Genomic DNA, 17927 nt, shown 5'->3' with positions numbered 1-17927 from the left:
TTTTTTTTTTTTTTTAAATATAGGAACGTGTATATTGATGAAAAAAATTATAAAAATATTCTTATTATAAAAAAAATAGTTAAATCAAACACATTTTCAATGTTTTCATTTTTAGAAAATAATAAATACATAAATAAATAATGAATATAAATTATATTTAAATTTTGAAGATAAAATATATATTTAGTTTTGACACTCGATTACTACTCATTAAATAAAAGATATGTACTTTTTTTTTTTTATCTCGTGAGAAAATTAAACAGGGCGAAGAGACAAGGAAAAAAAAAATTATAAAGGGGAATAGATGTTCTCCCCTACTACTTATAAAACAAAATTTGGAGGACTCTTCCATATTACATTAAACGGCGAGTTTTTTGCTCCCCAACTAGCCAAAACGTGAGCTACTGAGTTAATCTCCCGAGGGATGTTGACTATCTTAACACTCCAATCCCTAGCCACCAAGTCCTTAACTACACCAATGATGTCACTATGCTTGTGAATGTTATCTCTATCAAGTGTGGGTCCCTGCACTGCTTTCACCGCCCCTATGCAGTCCGATTCACAGATTATATACCGAAATCTTGCATTCCAACAAAGCGACAGACCTTCCGCTAGAGCAAGGATCTCTGCTCTGAGAGAATCACCATCTTCAAAAGAACGAGCAAATCCCCCCTTCCAACGTCCCACCGCATCTCGCACTACACCTCCTACTCCCATGATCCTCGATTGGCCAAGCCAGCTACCATCCACATTCACTTTAATCCAAGGATATTCCGGAGGGGACCACTTTACATTCTCTTTCCATAATTCATGCTTCTCTAGATATATATTGTTCTGTGCAATCGATAGAGCAATCATTCGTGTCACATACTGCACTGACCAGTTCTTACCATGAAAGACCATGTTGTTTCGTAGCCGCCATATCCACCAAATAACTATTGCTAGTTTCTTAGAAGCTGGATTGGTTATGACTCCCTTAAACCATGTGAAGCAATCCATCTGCGAAAAAATCTGGGAGGGGGTATTACCAACCTGCAGCCATACTTCCCGAGAGTGTGGGCAATCTCGAATGGCATGGAGAATGGTTTCTTGTGGGCAGGAACAGCGGGGGCAACTTCCCACAGAATCTAAATGGCGAAGAGAACAAAAGTGATTTGTCGGTATGGATGAGTGTAAGCCTTGCCATAAAAGGAACTTAATTTTTTCTGGGACATGCAGTTTCCAAACACGCTTCCATACAGGGTCCGCAAGACCATGGTCGGGTGAAAAGAGGAACCTAAAGCCTGAAGCTGCTGTATAGCATCCGGAAGAGTCGCCTGCCCAAGAGAACATGTCAGCGCCTGCCGGAGAGGAAGGGATGGGAACTTGTTGAATACGGTTAACCAACTCCATAGGGAGACGAGTAAAGAGTGAATCAAAATTCCAAGCTCCTTGTTGCCAGCAATGTGCAACTATTCTATCAGTATCACTTATGTGGACATATGGCACTTCTCTACAAAGAGGCCCTGTGCCTAACCAATCTTCATACCAAAGAGAAGAGTTACCTGCACCAAGCTTTGGAAAGAAGCCTTGTCGCAAATAGGGGAGGGCTTTAACAATGCTGTTCCACACTTGAGATGCACCGTTAGCCTTCTTCGCTTGCAATACGGATGCCCCATGTAAATATTTTGCTTGCAGAATCTTGACCCAAGGTTTTTGCGGTGAGTGGAGAAGGTCCCATATCAATTTACCAATGAGAGAGATGTTGACCTGTCGAGACTCCCTGATACCTAACCCTCCGAACTCTTTCGGGCGAGTGACAGTATTCCAGCCTACTAAAGACCAATATCGTGATGAACCCGCCTTGGCCCAAAGCATGGTTCTGCTGGCTTGATTGATCCTATTACAAACTGCTTGGGGTAACCAAAGAGATTGCATGCTATATAGAGGGATAGATGTGACGACTGAGTTGATGAGACATAACCTACCCGCTTTGTTAAGAAGACGTCCCTTCCAAGTCGCTAGGCAGTCATTAATACGGTCAATTACATGGTGGAAATCTGCAATCTTGGCTTTCCCATGGAACATTGGTATCCCGAGATATCTTTTAAATCGAGGTGTATGTTCAATACCCAGTGTCTGTTCTAATTGCTCAATTCTCGCGCTGGGCACCCCTTTTGAGACCACAAATTTTGATTTCTCTAGATTTATCTTGAGACCCGATGCGGTGCAAAAGTTCTCTAGCACAGAAGCCATTACTTGGACTTGATCATTTGTTGCTTGGCTGAAAAGTATAACGTCATCTGCAAAAAGGAGGTGCGAGATGGGTGGTCCTCCTGGAGAGAGATGGATTGGGTTCCAGCTGCCCTCGCTGTTCAGTTCATTAATTCTGAGAGCTAGTCGTTCCATGCATAATACGAATAAATATGGGGAGAGAGGATCTCCTTGTCTTAAGCCTCGGGTTGGTGCAAAGGAGGGTAGCTTGCTTCCATTCCAAAGTACAGACAAGGATGAGTTTGTTACGCCCCACATGATAAGCTTGATAATCCTCTCTGGAAAGCCAAATCTCCAAAGAATAATGTTAAAAGATATGTACTTTGAAATGAAAAATATAAAAAAAATTACATGTTAAAAGAATAATGTTCCTTCTCATATGAGAATATTTAAATAACATAAATGTGAGAAAGTGGAATAAGTAAATTTATAGAATAGATAGTTATTCTAATAATTTATATATATATATATATATATATATATATATATATATATATATATATATATATATATAGTTAGTTAGTTATTAGTTGTAGATAAGCAATATAATGATTTTAATATTATTGTTAATATATATTATCAAATTATTATTCAATTTTTATTGTAAAATTTGTAAAATAAAATAGTTAAATTAGATATTTTTCTAAATTTCAAAATTTGAAAATTAAAACTATTTCCTCATAATGAAAACAAGAAATGAAAACAAAAACATTTTCTGAAATAAAAAAGAACCTTATATCACTAAGATTACCTTATTGACAAGGAATTTGAATAATATGCACAGGATCTAAAGTTCGAATTATGATACATCATTATAATTTTAATAAATAAAAAAATATTAGAGAGTTTGATAATTAAGGATATTAATTTTTTAAAAAAATTAAATGTAAAACATGGATAAAAATAGGATAATTTAAAAGTTAACTAATGAATATAATTAATAAATAAATAAAAGGAACTGGTATTGTTATTTAATGTTCTTTTATTTTTGAAAAACGTATTAGTGACTACTATTTCATAATCATTATAATTTCAATAGATGAAAAATATTAGGGAGTTTGGCAATTAAGTATATCAATTTAAAAAAAAAAAATTAAATGTAAAGCAGGGATAAAAATTAGGACAATTTAACAGTTAATTAATAAATATAATTAAAAAAATAAAAGAAACTGGTATTAATTTGTAATTTAATGTTCTTTTATTTTTTTAATTATGTATTAATGACTACTATCACGTGTAGAACAAGTTAAATAGAAGATATTGGTGAGGATGAAAAAAAAAGTATTAATGAGTTTTTTTTTTAAATATTGCTTTCCTTGTAAAAAAAAAGGAATATTGTTTTCTATGTATATTTGGTATTAATTTAAATTTAATTATTAAATTCAAATATTTATCTTTATATATATATATATCATAATCGTCTTATTTATTATAATTATGTATTTTAATGAATTAAAAAATATATAAAAATGACTTATATGTAGTGTTTTGGACACAAAAAAAAAATATATCCTAACAACCTTTCTTTTATGTGTGTGTGAACATAAAATAAGGATTTGATCTTAATAAAGATATTGCTTGAACTAGTATATTACTTTAGGAATTTGAATTTAGTTTCACTTGTCAAGCAAACAAGAATCAAATTTGAAAGCATTAGGCTGATTCCTCATGTTTTAGAACTAATCTTCCCATAGATTATCAGAGTAAGAGATTTGGTTAAATTTAATATCACTTACTAATGACACATTAATTCCTTTTCTAAGGATCTGATCATAGAAAGATATTAATATTTTAATTAGTATAATGCACATATATGATTATTATATATAATTAAAATTTATATTAAATTATATATCTAGATAAATATTATGTTTGAATATATAAATTATATTTAAAATTAGTATATATAAATATTTTTAAATATATAAATTATATTTTAGATTTATGATAAAAATTTGTATTATAATAAACATTTATTTTTATTTATTGATAATTTATTTTAAAATATTAATATTTAATTCATAAATTATTATGATACATAAAAATCATATTAGATAAAAAGATTAAAAAAAAATCCTTACAAACCTTCTTATTGAAAAAAGCTCCTAAAAATATTATCATACAAAATATATAATAGATGTTCATATTTAATATTTAGAGGTTAATTTGAATATTTATAAAAAAGAATTCTATTTATTCTACTCTGTCTCACCTACCTATTTTAATTAACCCATAAAATAATTTAATTATTAATAAACTAATTTGCTTCTATTTAATAAAACTATTAAGAAATCGAGTCAGGAAGAACCGACTTTTTAGTATTGAGAAGAAATAATTAAAAATATTAAGTTGAGAGAGGGAATTTGAGAGGAAGAAAACAATGGTATAAAGGGTAAATAATGTTTTTTTTTTTGGGGGGGGGGGGGTCATTCTGGTGAATATTTGTTTTTCTAGTTATATAGAGCAAGAAACGATAGTATTTGAAAAAAAAATAACATAAAGAAAGTATTAGATGTTGTTTAAGTTTTGAAAGCAATAAATATATTTATTTTTTTCTGATAGAGTATTAAGATATTTATAGGAAGACATAATATTACTTTTAAAAACCAAAGCAATATTATTTTGATTAAAGAAATGTTGTCTTTATATAACTAGGAGAAAAATGGAGTTCATATTTATTAGAGTGTGTTTGTTTTAATGTTTTAACATTGTTTAACTTATATTTTTTTTCAATTTTTGAGATAGAAATGTAGAAGCAAGTGAAATAATGATTTTACGTTGATTTGTAATGAACGTAAAAACAAACACATATCTAATATTTTTTATAAAAAAAATTAAATAGATAGTTAATTGTTCAATTATTCGAGTTGTAATGATCCATTAAATATAAAGACTAAAAATATTTTTTTATGAACAATTTTATAATAAGAGAGTTTTTAGTTATTTTTTAATGAAAACATTTTTAGAAAGTTTTTCTTAAATTTTTTCTTTATCTCTTTTTAATCTATTATTTGTTATTTTAAATTAAATTTTAATATATTTTTTTAAATAAATGATCAATATATAAAAATTATCTATAATAAATTTAAAACATAATTTAAATGGTTAATAATATTTTTTATAACATGTTTCAATTATAGTATAATTTATATATTAAAAATTATTTATAATAATTTTTGTTATATAAATTAAAAAACTTGTCTTTTTCATAGCTAATTAAATAGATGATATTGATATGGTATCCGGACGTTCTAAATGAACAAAGAAATATAAAAGTAATTAAAAAATGGAAGTATTTATGGTCAAAAGAGGGATCAATTTTTTTTAGAAATAATTTTTATGGTTAAAATTACTTTCTCTAAGGATTTTATGTATATAATTAAGAGTGTTCACAACTCGAATTGATATAATGAATGCAATAAATCACTCTATTAAATGAATTTAAATGACACCCGCCCCCTTCTTTATACCTACTATACACATATTAAATTTTGTACATTCAAAACTTAAATTAAATTTATAGACATACATCAAAATAAAGAAATAAATACAGTTAATAAACATATTTTGTTAAAACATTGCAAGCCCAATGACTATGAGAAGTGTTAAATATTTAGTAATAAATTAAAGTTTGAAAAAAATTATTAAGCACAAAATAAGGCGCATTAAATAGATGAGATGTGAGGAGACAGGAAAACAAAAAAATTGAACCCACCAACTAACCATATTCGTATTCATATTCATATTCATATTCATGTGTGGTGCTAAAATGAAAAGCATGTAGATGTGAAGAAGGTGTTCTGAAAAAGAGGCAAAGTTATCCATAGTAGGTAATGTTCCAACGACCTTTTTCACGTATTTTTGGGTATGACTAAAACCAGGGTTGCAAGCAAAGTATAATAAGTGAGAGTGAGTTAGTGAAATCCAATTTGATGGTTTATGAGGCACACAGTGAGTTGAGTTGAGAAGTAAGGACTAAGGAGTAAGGAGCACAGAATATATTGTATATAATTAAATGGTACATGGTATTTGTGTGCGCTAGGGAGTGTGAGGCGCACCATGTTGCCTCCTATCGATATCAACGCTATAAAAGATAAGGTGTCGTTTCAGTTGCGTCCTTGGCAACGCTCCTTCCAATTCTGGGTTCGAGCCATTGACATTTACACCGGATACAAGGTCACTCTCTCTCTCTCTCGCTAACTTTGCATGTTTTGGCTTCGATTACAATGTTCATTCATTATTAAGCAGGTGTTTCAAGTGAGAGTGAATTTCGTCAGAGATGCGCAGAAGCAGGAAGCAATGTGGGAGAGGCAGCACGAGATTGCTGCCGATAAGATTTTCGCCATGTGCTCTGACCTCGGAGGTTTCTTCCTCAAGGTCTTCCAACATGTTACTCTTTTTTTAATTTTTTTTCTTCTTCTTATGATTGATTGTTTGTTGTGTTGATTTGATGTGGTGTAAAATATGGAACAGATTGCGCAAATTTTAGGGAAGCCTGATTTGGCCCCGTCTGCGTGGGTGAAAAGGCTTGTTACCCTATGTGATAGGGCTCCTCCAACCCCTTTTGATGCGGTGAAACTAGTGCTGGAGAATGAGCTGGGACAGGGTATTCATGATGTGTTTGACAGGTTCGATGTGGAACCCCTTGGCTCTGCTTCAATTGCTCAGGTACATGTTAAACTTCTAACCTATTATCATTTGAATTACACTACTATTCTTTTTCCTTCAAGAACAAGTGTTTATGCATGCTTGCGATGATTTGTTAGGACACTAGTTATAGAAAACAATTTAGTTCCCTTTTGGACCCGACATTTTTTTGTGGGGGGGGGGGGGGGTTGCTGCGGCCCCTCAGGTCATTGGAGGGATCTGTGACCCCTACACGTGTCACACGGTACTTGTAACGCTACTCTGAGTGTTTCCAAGAGGTTGGTTTATATTGTTTAATGTTTCGGCTAAAAGGAGAAACAAGCTCACTGCTATTTATGATGTGCAAAGGTGGACGCAGCTCCAAGAAATAGCAGTTATAGAAAACCGTCCATAAGAAGTACAAACCAACTAGTTAGCGTGTGTTTGAAATAATGTTGGGTTGAATGTAATTCACGTTGTTCTTCAATTCATCGTTTGCCTTTGCTGATAAAGCCTTATCAAAAGGCACTACCACTACTCTTGCAACTAAGCTTGATTCATCAGAGACCATAGCCAGTGACTCTTGAAGTTAGAGTTGGTTTAGTATGCATCCACTATGTTTGCTTCAGTGTTCATTTACTTTAAGTGCATAATTTATGTTAATCAAGGGCCACTTAGGGTTATTTCTATGAAATTAAACAAAATTTTCCATACGTACTATTTTTAAACTATTTTCTCTCCTTTTTTATATTTAAATTTCTATTTCATTATGCTAATGCAATTCGATCTGGTTGGTGGGAGAATGATTTTGATGTGTAAAAACCTTGTTGGATATATAGCATTGTATTTTTTCAGTATTGTAAAATCTAAACAAATTGCTTTGCATCTTGGGGTTCATATTCATGTCTATATCTCATAACTCCTCAGAAGGGTGATTTGTCAGTAAAAGAAGCATATTTTGCGAGTCTTAAATTTATATTGGCATTCAGTACCATGTAACTGACTTATGTCTTGTGTGCATATTAGGTTCATAGAGCAAGACTGAAAGGTGATAATGGTGATGTTGTTGTCAAGGTAATTAAAGCTAATAACCCCAACGGTTTTGAGACAACAAACTTCAGATTCTGATTTCTCTTGCAAATAATAGGTTCAACATCCTGGAATTCAGGATTTGATGATGACGGATATCCATAACTTGCAAGCTTTTGCTTTGTATATGCAAAAGACAGATATCAAATTTGATCTATATTCAGTGACTAAGGAAATGGAAAAACAGGTGGACTTTATTTCTTTAATCTATGTGGATTATTTTATTCCCACCTGTTTTCTTCCCGTTTTATGGGTTTGTTTATAAGTTGCATCCTGATCAAGGAACAAACACATTGCTGGATTTGTTTTTCTATTACAGATTAAAATAAAAGGTCCTATTAAGATTAAAATGTACTTGTGCACCTTCATTATGTGTGATGCATGACTGATAGGTTTTGGAATTTGGATGCAATTCATACTGGAAACATGTTATGAATTAAAAAGAATATTATACAATCAAGTGGTAAGGAAGTTCTAAACATGTCTGACCTCTTTTACCTAATTGTTTTATGTGCTTTTGAATGAATCACATTAACACTGTATTTGGGGGAGTAGATTTAGAGGTATTTGAGGGGAGGGGGATGGATTAGAGGGTATTTAGGAAAAACATATGTGCTTGTGAGGGTGAATTTGTGGATATTTGTGTGGAAATGAAGGTGGGTCCCATGGGTTAAAAAATTACCCTCTAGGATGAGGGGATTGTTGTGGAATTCTCTGGCAAAGACAAAAATAATCATCTGTTTCCTTTGTTTTTTATGCGCCCATAACTTGCTAGTATGGGTAATGCTTTATGGTAGAATGTGTACATTATACTCATATTTCGATGGCTACTATCTTCTAACGTAAAAATTACCATATTCCAATATGAATTATGTGTTAGGAAGTCTCACATTGTCTACCTCAGTTCTTCGGGTGCAGTTTATATATCTATTGTGCAACTTTGCTTAATGTCAATTGATTTTAAGATGAAATCTAACATGGTATCTGAGACTAAAACCCATCTTCTTGATTTGCCTATTCTAGTAGGCATCCCTTGGTTCGACAGGCATCTATGAAGGGTGGGTGTTAGGAAGTCCCACATGCCTACCTCAATTCTTTAAGTGTGGTTTATATATCTGTTGGGAAACTTTATTTAATGTCAATTAGTTTTATGATAAAATCTAACATTATGCTCATACAACAAAAATGGTAGATAGAAACATACATGAATAAACAGAGAAAGGTAAAATGGTAATTGTATATATTATTTATTTTTACATAAAAATCTAATATATAAAGTACAATTTTAAAATATCAACTTCCCTCTATTTTTCACCTAATTTCACTCTACTAATCAACTACAAATTTCACTTTATTTTGCTTTATTTCTTGCCTATTTCTTATCAAATCAATTCTCATTTATTCTCTCCCTCTCCCTTCAATTCCTCCCCCTCCCCCTAGTAAAGTATAAATGATTTTCTGTCTAAGGGCAAGATGTCACCATCTTGATGGAGGTATCTTGGAGTATTTTGTGATTAAATCTCAACTGAATCTTTATGAATGTAATGATTGTACTTCTGGAGGGAATGTTTATTTAATTATTGACTATCATCTAATTTTTCTTTCCTAAATTGTTTTACTTAGGAGGATTTGGGAGGAAAATAGGAATTTACACTTTAGCAGGCTTTTATTTGTTTATGCTACATATATTTTGTATAAAAGAAATATATTAGTTCTCTAAAGAAAACTGAACAGGTATCTCTTCCGTTAGCATGTAAGTCATGTATAGAATACTGAACTAAAAGTACTTTATCAATGAATGACACAGGTTTGATGCTTGAGAAAACAAAGCCCACCCCCATCTACCTTTTAGTTGATTGTCTTAGAATTTTCTATTAATCATTTAGTTTCTTTACTATGCTTATAGCTCCATAGTCATGTTAATATTGAGGTTCTTCCTTCAATTTATCATGACAAGTTCTGAACATCTACTTGATGATTTGTGACATTTTAGATTGGATATGAATTTGACTTCATGAGGGAAGCTGATGCAATGGAACGGATTAGAAAGTTCTTGCATCAAAATAACAAAAAGACTCCTGTTTTGGTGCCACGAGTAATACGAGATATGGTTACTAGGTATGCTATGTAGACCAAAATCTAACATAATCTGGATAAGGTAACATTAGTAAAGGACTAGAATGCTTAAATCACTATATTATTTTCAATGAGAAGAGCCAGATATTTATTCGTTGGACTTGGAATGTATGTCTGTTTCAGAAATGATTGATATTTTTTAAATATAGCTCGTCTCCAAAGTCCAATTACATGTTATGTGGCAGTGCATGCTAGCTTTACTAATTTCTTTATTTAATCACATGAGTTTTTTGGCAAGCTCGTTTTGCTAATTGAATAATTTAGCCATTTAGGTAATATTTCGTTTTTTTTTGGGCAAAATACTAAAATTAAAATAATTGAAAAAACATGAATGGTAGCGCTCAGTTAAGTTGTGCAGTAATCAGAACCTAAAATTCAGTGCCGTGTATCAAGCATGTCACTATTAACTTTTTAACTTTCTATGATATTTTATGAAAAGACCACTTATTGATAAAAACTAGGTTGAACAGAAAACAATAAAGAATAGATATTCGGTATGGAAAAATAAAAATAAAAAATTCTATGTTACATGTTCGATCCTGGTCAAATAGCCAAGAAAAGTGCAATACTTATATTTTCTTGGTTAAAGTTCTACTCAGACGTATTGCTTCACATGTATTTCAGTTGCGATGAGTTTCTTTAAGTAATGATGTGTTTCTTGAATTGTACAGAAGGGTCCTAGTTATGGAATATATTGATGGGATTCCGATAATGAATCTTGGTGATGAAATAGCAAAGAGAGGCATAAATCCTCGTGGTAAGGTTGCAGCAGCAGCAAAGCAGTAAGCTCCTGAGCTATATATCCTAAAAGTAGTTTTCTGCACCACACTTTTTAGTTAATAACCTATACGTGACCTAAATTCTGACTTATGAACATTTGCTTTTTAGCTTTCTTGTCTATTTGAGTCACCAATATAAACTTATTCACTCATTCATTGGTGTCTCTTTTACTTTTGCGTACAAAAATAAATTAATGAGAAGGAAAGTAAAACTAGTGGGAAGGATATGACGTTCTTCAAAATAAAAAGACAGCATAAACAAGAATAAAATTAAGAATGCAGCAACTCTTAATGTCATAAATGGCCACTCCTAACCATGAGAAGAATGTCACGTCATAAACCTAATCCTATCCCATAATTAGTTGAAGAGAATCAAGAGATCAACATGAGGCCCTTAAAGATATGTGAGCATTCAGCTCCAACTAAATGCACTAAAGTTCAGTATGCAAAACCTCTATCATGAATAATCAAATCAGTGTCTTTTAGCAACATATCCTGTATAAATCAAATGAATGTGCGTGCTTGCTGCTTTTCCTTATACTTGAAAACATTTGAATTTTCTATGGATAAATTTTATTAAACTCTTGAAAAAGTGAAAACAATAAAATTTGGAACATGGTACTGATTTCCTACAATGATTTTTAGTTCCAAGTTCAATTGCTGTGCATACAATGATGCTTAACTGAACCTATACTTTTAAAATAATTAAGCCATACATTTGGTGTAAACAATGAATTAGAAAATTGTAATACTTCTGAAGGAGAACTATAATAAATTAATAAATTGCAAGGCTAATATGGATTTGATAAATCTTGGAACTCATTATTCAACTTCGAACATATTTGGTTTCTGTCCTGATAATTTTTAGGGGGATGTACTCAAATGTCAGAATCAGATAACAAAGAGAGGATCATTAAGTTTTAATAACAATAACACAAACCTTCTTCCAGAAGATTTATAACGTAGATGATTTTTCATATATGTAGTTTTAGGTGTATTACACTATTAACAGTTTTATAAAAGTGCAGGAAAATTCTTCAAAGCTTGACTCTAGCATATGGTCAAATGATTTTGAAAAGTGGATTCTTCCATGCAGATCCTCATCCTGGAAATATCCTGATTTGTAAAGGATCGGAGGCAAGTCATCAGCTATATTTATTTTCTAATATCTCTCGAGCGGTATTTCAATCCTAATGTTATTGTATAGATGTTTTAATCAAGAGGAATTACATATGGAATGACTTGTAGTCATGGGTAGAATATTAAAAATTAGTTTTAGATATTGATGCCTGATATATATATATATATATATATATATTAACTTTTAAGTCACCATCCTAATGCTAGTAAATTCCCTCAATTCAGGTTGCCTTGCTAGACTATGGGCAGGTGAAGGATCTCCCAGAACAGTTGAGGCTTGGCTATGCTAATCTAGTTCTAGCAATTGCTAATGGTGACCCATTAAGAGCTGCAGAGAGCTATAGGTACTGAGATTTGCTCGTCTTATCTATATCTAATGCTCTCTTGTTTGATGAAAATAAGAACAGAAACAAATATCTTTAGTTAATACTGAGATACAAACTGCACAAGCAGTGCTGCGGGGAATAATTGATGTATAATGACAAATAGATTTGAGAGATACTAAGAGAGAAAGAAGACTAGAGAGGAGAAAAAATAAATTAAAGGGTTGGAAAAAATGAGAAATCTATATTGCTTAATTCTTCATTGGTATCAAATAGTTTAATGGCATTCTAAATTGCTCTCATTATACCAAGACAAAAGAAACTGGATTTGACTCCACTACAGTGAGAAAGTAAGGATGTATTTTCCCTTAATTTAAATTAAAATATATAATAAACTTAAACCTGCTTTTAAGTCAAGGGTGGATGCTCCCTTAATCTCTTTTGTAGAGCCAAATCCAAGAAACCGTGACTTGAATCTCTACTTGTCTTTGCTAAAATTGAAGATACAAACCCTGAATTGATATGAAATCCAAAAAGGGTCAAAATCTGATGCCCATAGTATATATAACCTTGGTATCCTTTTCTAAAGTTGATTTTTTCTTATTTTTTATGCCACTATAGATATTTCTTAGAATTGAGGCCTAAGATCTAACTCAACTCCACAAAATTGTCTTATTTTATAAGCTTTATTTAAGCTATATCTCTAGTCAATGTGGGTATAAACACTACCCTTGAGGCTGCAATTAAGACAACACCCAGAAGAGGCTGCAACTATGGTGAGTTAGGGGTGAACACAGTTAAAGTGGACTTTTAAACCATAATTTTGAATTGAAAATGACGATCAGTCAGTGGATATGTTTAAATTAAATTATCTAACTACTTGTTTGATTTTATAGGGAGCTTGGTATAGAAACCTTGAGCAACTGTGAAAATGAGCAACAGGAATTGTTTAAACTAGCGGAGACGATGTTTGATACAAAATTGCCTCCTGGGGTGACAATGCTGCAACCTTTCTCAGAGGATTCTTCAATTAAAAAAGTTGGTGTTATGGTATGTCTTAGAATTCAATTTTCTTTTTCCCATTTGTTCTTGGAGATCACACATACTTGATGTGATATGGGATATCTGCTGCTTAAAATACTACTTAATCTATTTTAGTTGGTGTTTTTATTAATCAGGGGACAGATCAGTGTATCAAATTTGTCAGGTTATTCTGTTGCACATTGAAAATTAAAACCCACCTCACTTTGAGGTGTCAGAGGTGTTAGTTATGGATTCTTTTTTAAAATAAAAAAAAACTAATCCTGGGAGGACTTAAGTAAAAGAGGGAGGAGACAGGAAAATTTGATATTTTAAAAGAATTTGTAGATATGATTTATTTGTTTTCTTGAGAGAGGGGCGATTGAATAAAAAGTGCAGAAGCCCTACTATACTGGAACAAGTCTACAAGGTTGTTAACTCCCCTAGTAACCTCTAAGAAATGTTCCAGAGTTTAATATCATATTTTAGTTGTTTTGGTGAATCTGTGTTTTGTGTACCTATAGAGTGGTAGTTTTGAATGTTACAGTAACTAAAATATGTAAAAGAGTCTAGTCTCTTTTACGTCCAAGTTTGGTGGTGGCGATCTTTTTCGGCGACTCATTATTAGTAGATGAAAATATATTGGCACTAAAGCAATTATTAAATACAGTAGTTACTATTGATGCACGCTAGTTAATGATATTTATAGTGAAGGAATAAGCAGGTAATAGCCTGTTAATATTTTATGCTGCTTCTTGTTATTCACTAAATTTTCAATTTTTTCTGTGCCTGTTTATGACAGGCTTTTCCAGAAGAACTGTTTTCTGTACTTCGGACAGTTCATCTACTGAGGGGACTTAGCGTTGGACTTGGAATCAATTATTCTTGTGCAGAACAGTGGAGACCTCTAGCAGAAGAAGCTTTGTCCCGAGCTGGCAGATTTAAAGGTGGCACTGTGACTGTTGGCTGTTGCTTAAGATAGACAATAAATAAAAGATGGCAATAGATCTTAACATTAATTTAATTTTTTATAATAATCTCTATTTGCATTTCAAAATAGCATGCCTTACATGTTTTCTAGTATTTCCATTTATTGGAGGCTTCTGATATGTGTATTTTATATTTTCATATTAAGATATCTCTCCATCCTACTAAACCAGCTATATCCAACTGACTTCACTTGACTTTTTCACAGGTAAGGATGTTAAGCCCAGAGGCAGCAGAAAACACTGATTAGTAAAATATTTTTTTGGGAGAGACTAAATAGGTCTGGATCAACGTAGTTTGTTGATTTGATTAACTGGTAATCACTTCTTGTGTGACGTTGAAGAGAGGTAGATTAAAATTATCTCTTTAATAGGTATATATAAGTTGGACATTGATGGCAATCACAATAAGATTTTGTGGTGCCTCACCAAGTATATTTTATTTTTTATTTTTTATTTTTTATTTTTGAATTTTAGAATGCTTTGGGATTGTACACAATTTATTTATTTATAGTCAAGAATAATTGCATTGCCATTATTTGAAATTCTGGGAAAAATGTCTAATGACAGTTTGCATTCTATATGTACATTTGATTAAGGGCATCAATAGTTGTGGAACTCAACACAATTTTTTAGGTGGCCCAGCCTTTTTTTAGTTTAGTTGAGGGTATAGTTTTGAAAATCAGACTGAATTGACTGATCGCACCGATTTAGCTAGAAATTGGTTCAGTTGGCTAGAGAAATCATTCTGCATTGATTTGGTAGAAATCGGTAAAAAAATCGATCAAACCGGATTGAACCAGTTTAGTTAAAAAATTATATTAAAAATGTTTTTAATAAAAAATTATAAATTATAATTTTTAATATCTTTATTGTTTATAATTTATATTATATTAATTTGATACTTTTTATTTTAGATGTAATTATTATTAATAGACATTGTTATATTTTGTTAAAATTTTAACTTAAATATTATATTATATATGGTTTAAAATTTTATGTATACATTAAATGTTAAGAATCTATAAATAATATTTTATTTTAATTTTTAGTGTTCTAAAATTGTAATATTATATTTATTTAATATTAATTTTATATTAATAATTATTATTATTATTTTATTAATATTGATTTTTGAATTAATACCTAAATCGGTTACGTGACTGGTCTGGTTTAAAAACATTGATCGAGAGTTACATGCACAAGTAACCGTAGCTTAAATTTAATTGCTACTCCTCTAGCCGTAAATAAAACAAGTTTTGCAACGCCCTTAACAATTTAAGAAACACGGTAAAAGGTGGCCTAAGAGGCTTCCTATTCAATGGGGGCACGTGATGAATTTTTGAGCATACATGTGTAGACATCTGTTTCATATGAAGCATACTAATAGTAGTTTAAAAAAAAAAAAAACTTAAATAGATTTAGAATGTATTTGAATAGAAGTTTTTTTTTTCAAAAAAAATAATTTTAGAAGAGAAATTCTCAAAAGTTGTGATGTGTATCTCAAAAGTTCTTTATTTTAGTAGACCCTCCTGGTTTAATCATGAGTACTTATAATAATTCTTTTAGTAGAACTTAAATAATTTTGACATTTTAATCACTCCAACGATTTACAAAACACTTGGGGAATTAGGGTTTGTTTGTGTAATTTTTTTTAATTTTCATTTTCATTTTTAACTACAAAAATGTCACACTACTTTTACTATTTCCTGATTTCAAAAGTTTATATAAGAAGAGTGAAACAACTTATTATTATTATTATTATTATTACTAGAGGGGTCGAGGCACTTCGTGCCTCTAATAGTTATACATAAATAGAATATTAAAAGATTGTGTGTAATTATTTAGAAATGATATATAAGCATTTTTTTATGTTTGAGGGATATAATGGTCTATTAAAAAGTGGAGATCAAAGGTAGTTACACATCCAAGTATTCCCTTTATATATTAGTATAAATTATTATTGTTTCTTCTTATTAATTTTATACAAATTTAAAATAGTAAAAAAAAATAGTCAAGACGTGTTAAATTTCCAGAAGATAGTTTAATACAAACAAGAATTTTGAGAAAAATTATGGAGATAATTTTGAAATTTATTTATCATCTATCGATCTTCAATATTTATATATTAAACACAATCTTTATCTTATGTGAGAATTTTTTAGAAATTTTTTTTTACAAAAATTTTTTAAGATATTTTTTTTAATTATTTATATAATTTAGTTTTTATTTAGGAATTAAATTTTAAAATATTTAAAATAAATTAGTTTTTATTTACAAGAAAAAAGAGTTTTGGATATATGTTGTGCCTTGTTATGAAAATTTTGGTATGAATATACTTTGATATTTATGTGATTTTTACGTGTGTGATTACTATATTTAAGCTCCAATTATTGGGTTAAAAAGTACACATTTGGGGCTATAGTTTAGACTCGAGAATCATATAAAAATGTTAAGGAATGACCGAGTTATGTAAGTGAAAAGATGAACCTTATATTCTGTGCGCAAAATGTAATGTGCATACTTTATAACCCTTTCGAGTAAACTTAAATGACAGAATTAGGTTTTGTAATCTTCATAAAAGTTGTAGCCTTGGATGTTAGCTTTCAAATATTATTGTAATCACCTAAAAAGAAGGTCTAGAACTCAAGTTATGATCAAATTAGTGAGCAAAGATTAGACTGTCAAATTTAGGCTGAAATGTTACAATTTTGTATTTATTTAAAATAGTAGATGACATATTTAGCTCTTGTGGTCAACGTAGACGTTGGAGATAATTGTCTTAGTTTTGTAATAAAATTAAGACAAACTTAATAGCACATATACAACTCTAACTAAGGTGTTTGGACCACGTGATATTGAAGGAGATTAAGTTATGAAAATGTAGTATGTGAGCGTGCTATTGATATGCTTGTGAGCTATGTATGAGTTGTAGTAATGTGATCCCTTATGCCATTGATTGCTAATATTTAATTGATATAGTTGAATTGTTAATTGTTATATTAAGAATGATTGATAATTTTATGATATGAGATTAGTTAGCAATGAATTAATAAGATCATATGTGAAATATTAACATAGAGTTTGTTTAACATGCACCATGTGCATAAAAGTGTTTTTTTAAGATATGATATGGAATACGCCACCAAGGAAGGTCCCTTGTATAAAAAGCTTGGAAGCCAACCTTGGGAATAACTCGGTTTGGAAGTCTCAGTCCTGCCTTCATGAGCATGGGATGTATCTTGTGTGATTTATCTATCTCGATCAAACACTTATAGTTTGCCCTTCTAGTGAAAGTTTGCAGCGAGTATAACCTGATATGTACTTCTAGACTACTATAGTGTATTGCTAGCGACAATGCACAAGTATGATATTTTTACTGGTGTCACATGCATGATAGCATATAGTCCATGTCCATTGCATATGCATTATAATTTCATTTATTGTTGTTTATTATATTATGAATGAACTAATTATGATGATAATGTGTAACTATGTATGTTATATATTACTATATGTGTTGTTTATGTTTGGCTAGCTGGTTGCATTCTTGTGTTGTGAGCCAGAGTGAGATG

The 17927-nt window shown here is 30.9% G+C and overlaps 1 protein-coding gene across 1 annotated transcript; it reads left to right on the top strand.

Annotated features, from left to right (window-relative positions):
• Positions 1–5943: 5943 nt before the first annotated feature.
• On the top strand, positions 5944–14890 carry LOC109800598 (uncharacterized). The gene is made up of 13 exons (XM_020361380.3): positions 5944–6083; positions 6296–6429; positions 6502–6630; positions 6727–6921; positions 7906–7953; positions 8027–8155; positions 9962–10086; positions 10776–10886; positions 11912–12020; positions 12249–12367; positions 13243–13396; positions 14169–14313; positions 14562–14890. Exons 2-13 carry the CDS (start codon positions 6313–6315, stop codon positions 14597–14599), a joined length of 1419 nt encoding a protein of 472 aa, XP_020216969.1. The 5' UTR covers positions 5944–6083; positions 6296–6312; the 3' UTR covers positions 14600–14890.
• Positions 14891–17927: the final 3037 nt, after the last annotated feature.

The sequence above is a fragment of the Cajanus cajan genome, chromosome 5 (genome assembly GCF_000230855.2).
Source record: "Cajanus cajan strain Asha chromosome 5, NIPB_CcT2T_4, whole genome shotgun sequence".
Classification (NCBI taxonomy): domain Eukaryota; kingdom Viridiplantae; phylum Streptophyta; class Magnoliopsida; order Fabales; family Fabaceae; genus Cajanus; species Cajanus cajan.
The sequence above is the reverse complement of the archived record's forward strand: the minus strand, read 5'-3'. Positions and strand labels throughout refer to the sequence as shown.

Excerpts from the sequence above, each read along its gene's own strand:
- LOC109800598 (XM_020361380.3), top strand. The coding sequence starts at position 6,313 with ATGTTGCCTCCTATCGATATCAACGCTATAAAAGATAAGGTGTCGTTT. Across the intron at positions 6,922-7,905 it reads GCTCTGCTTCAATTGCTCAG|GTTCATAGAGCAAGACTGAA; the intron begins GTACATGTTAAA and ends TGTGCATATTAG. Across the intron at positions 7,954-8,026 it reads ATGGTGATGTTGTTGTCAAG|GTTCAACATCCTGGAATTCA; the intron begins GTAATTAAAGCT and ends TGCAAATAATAG.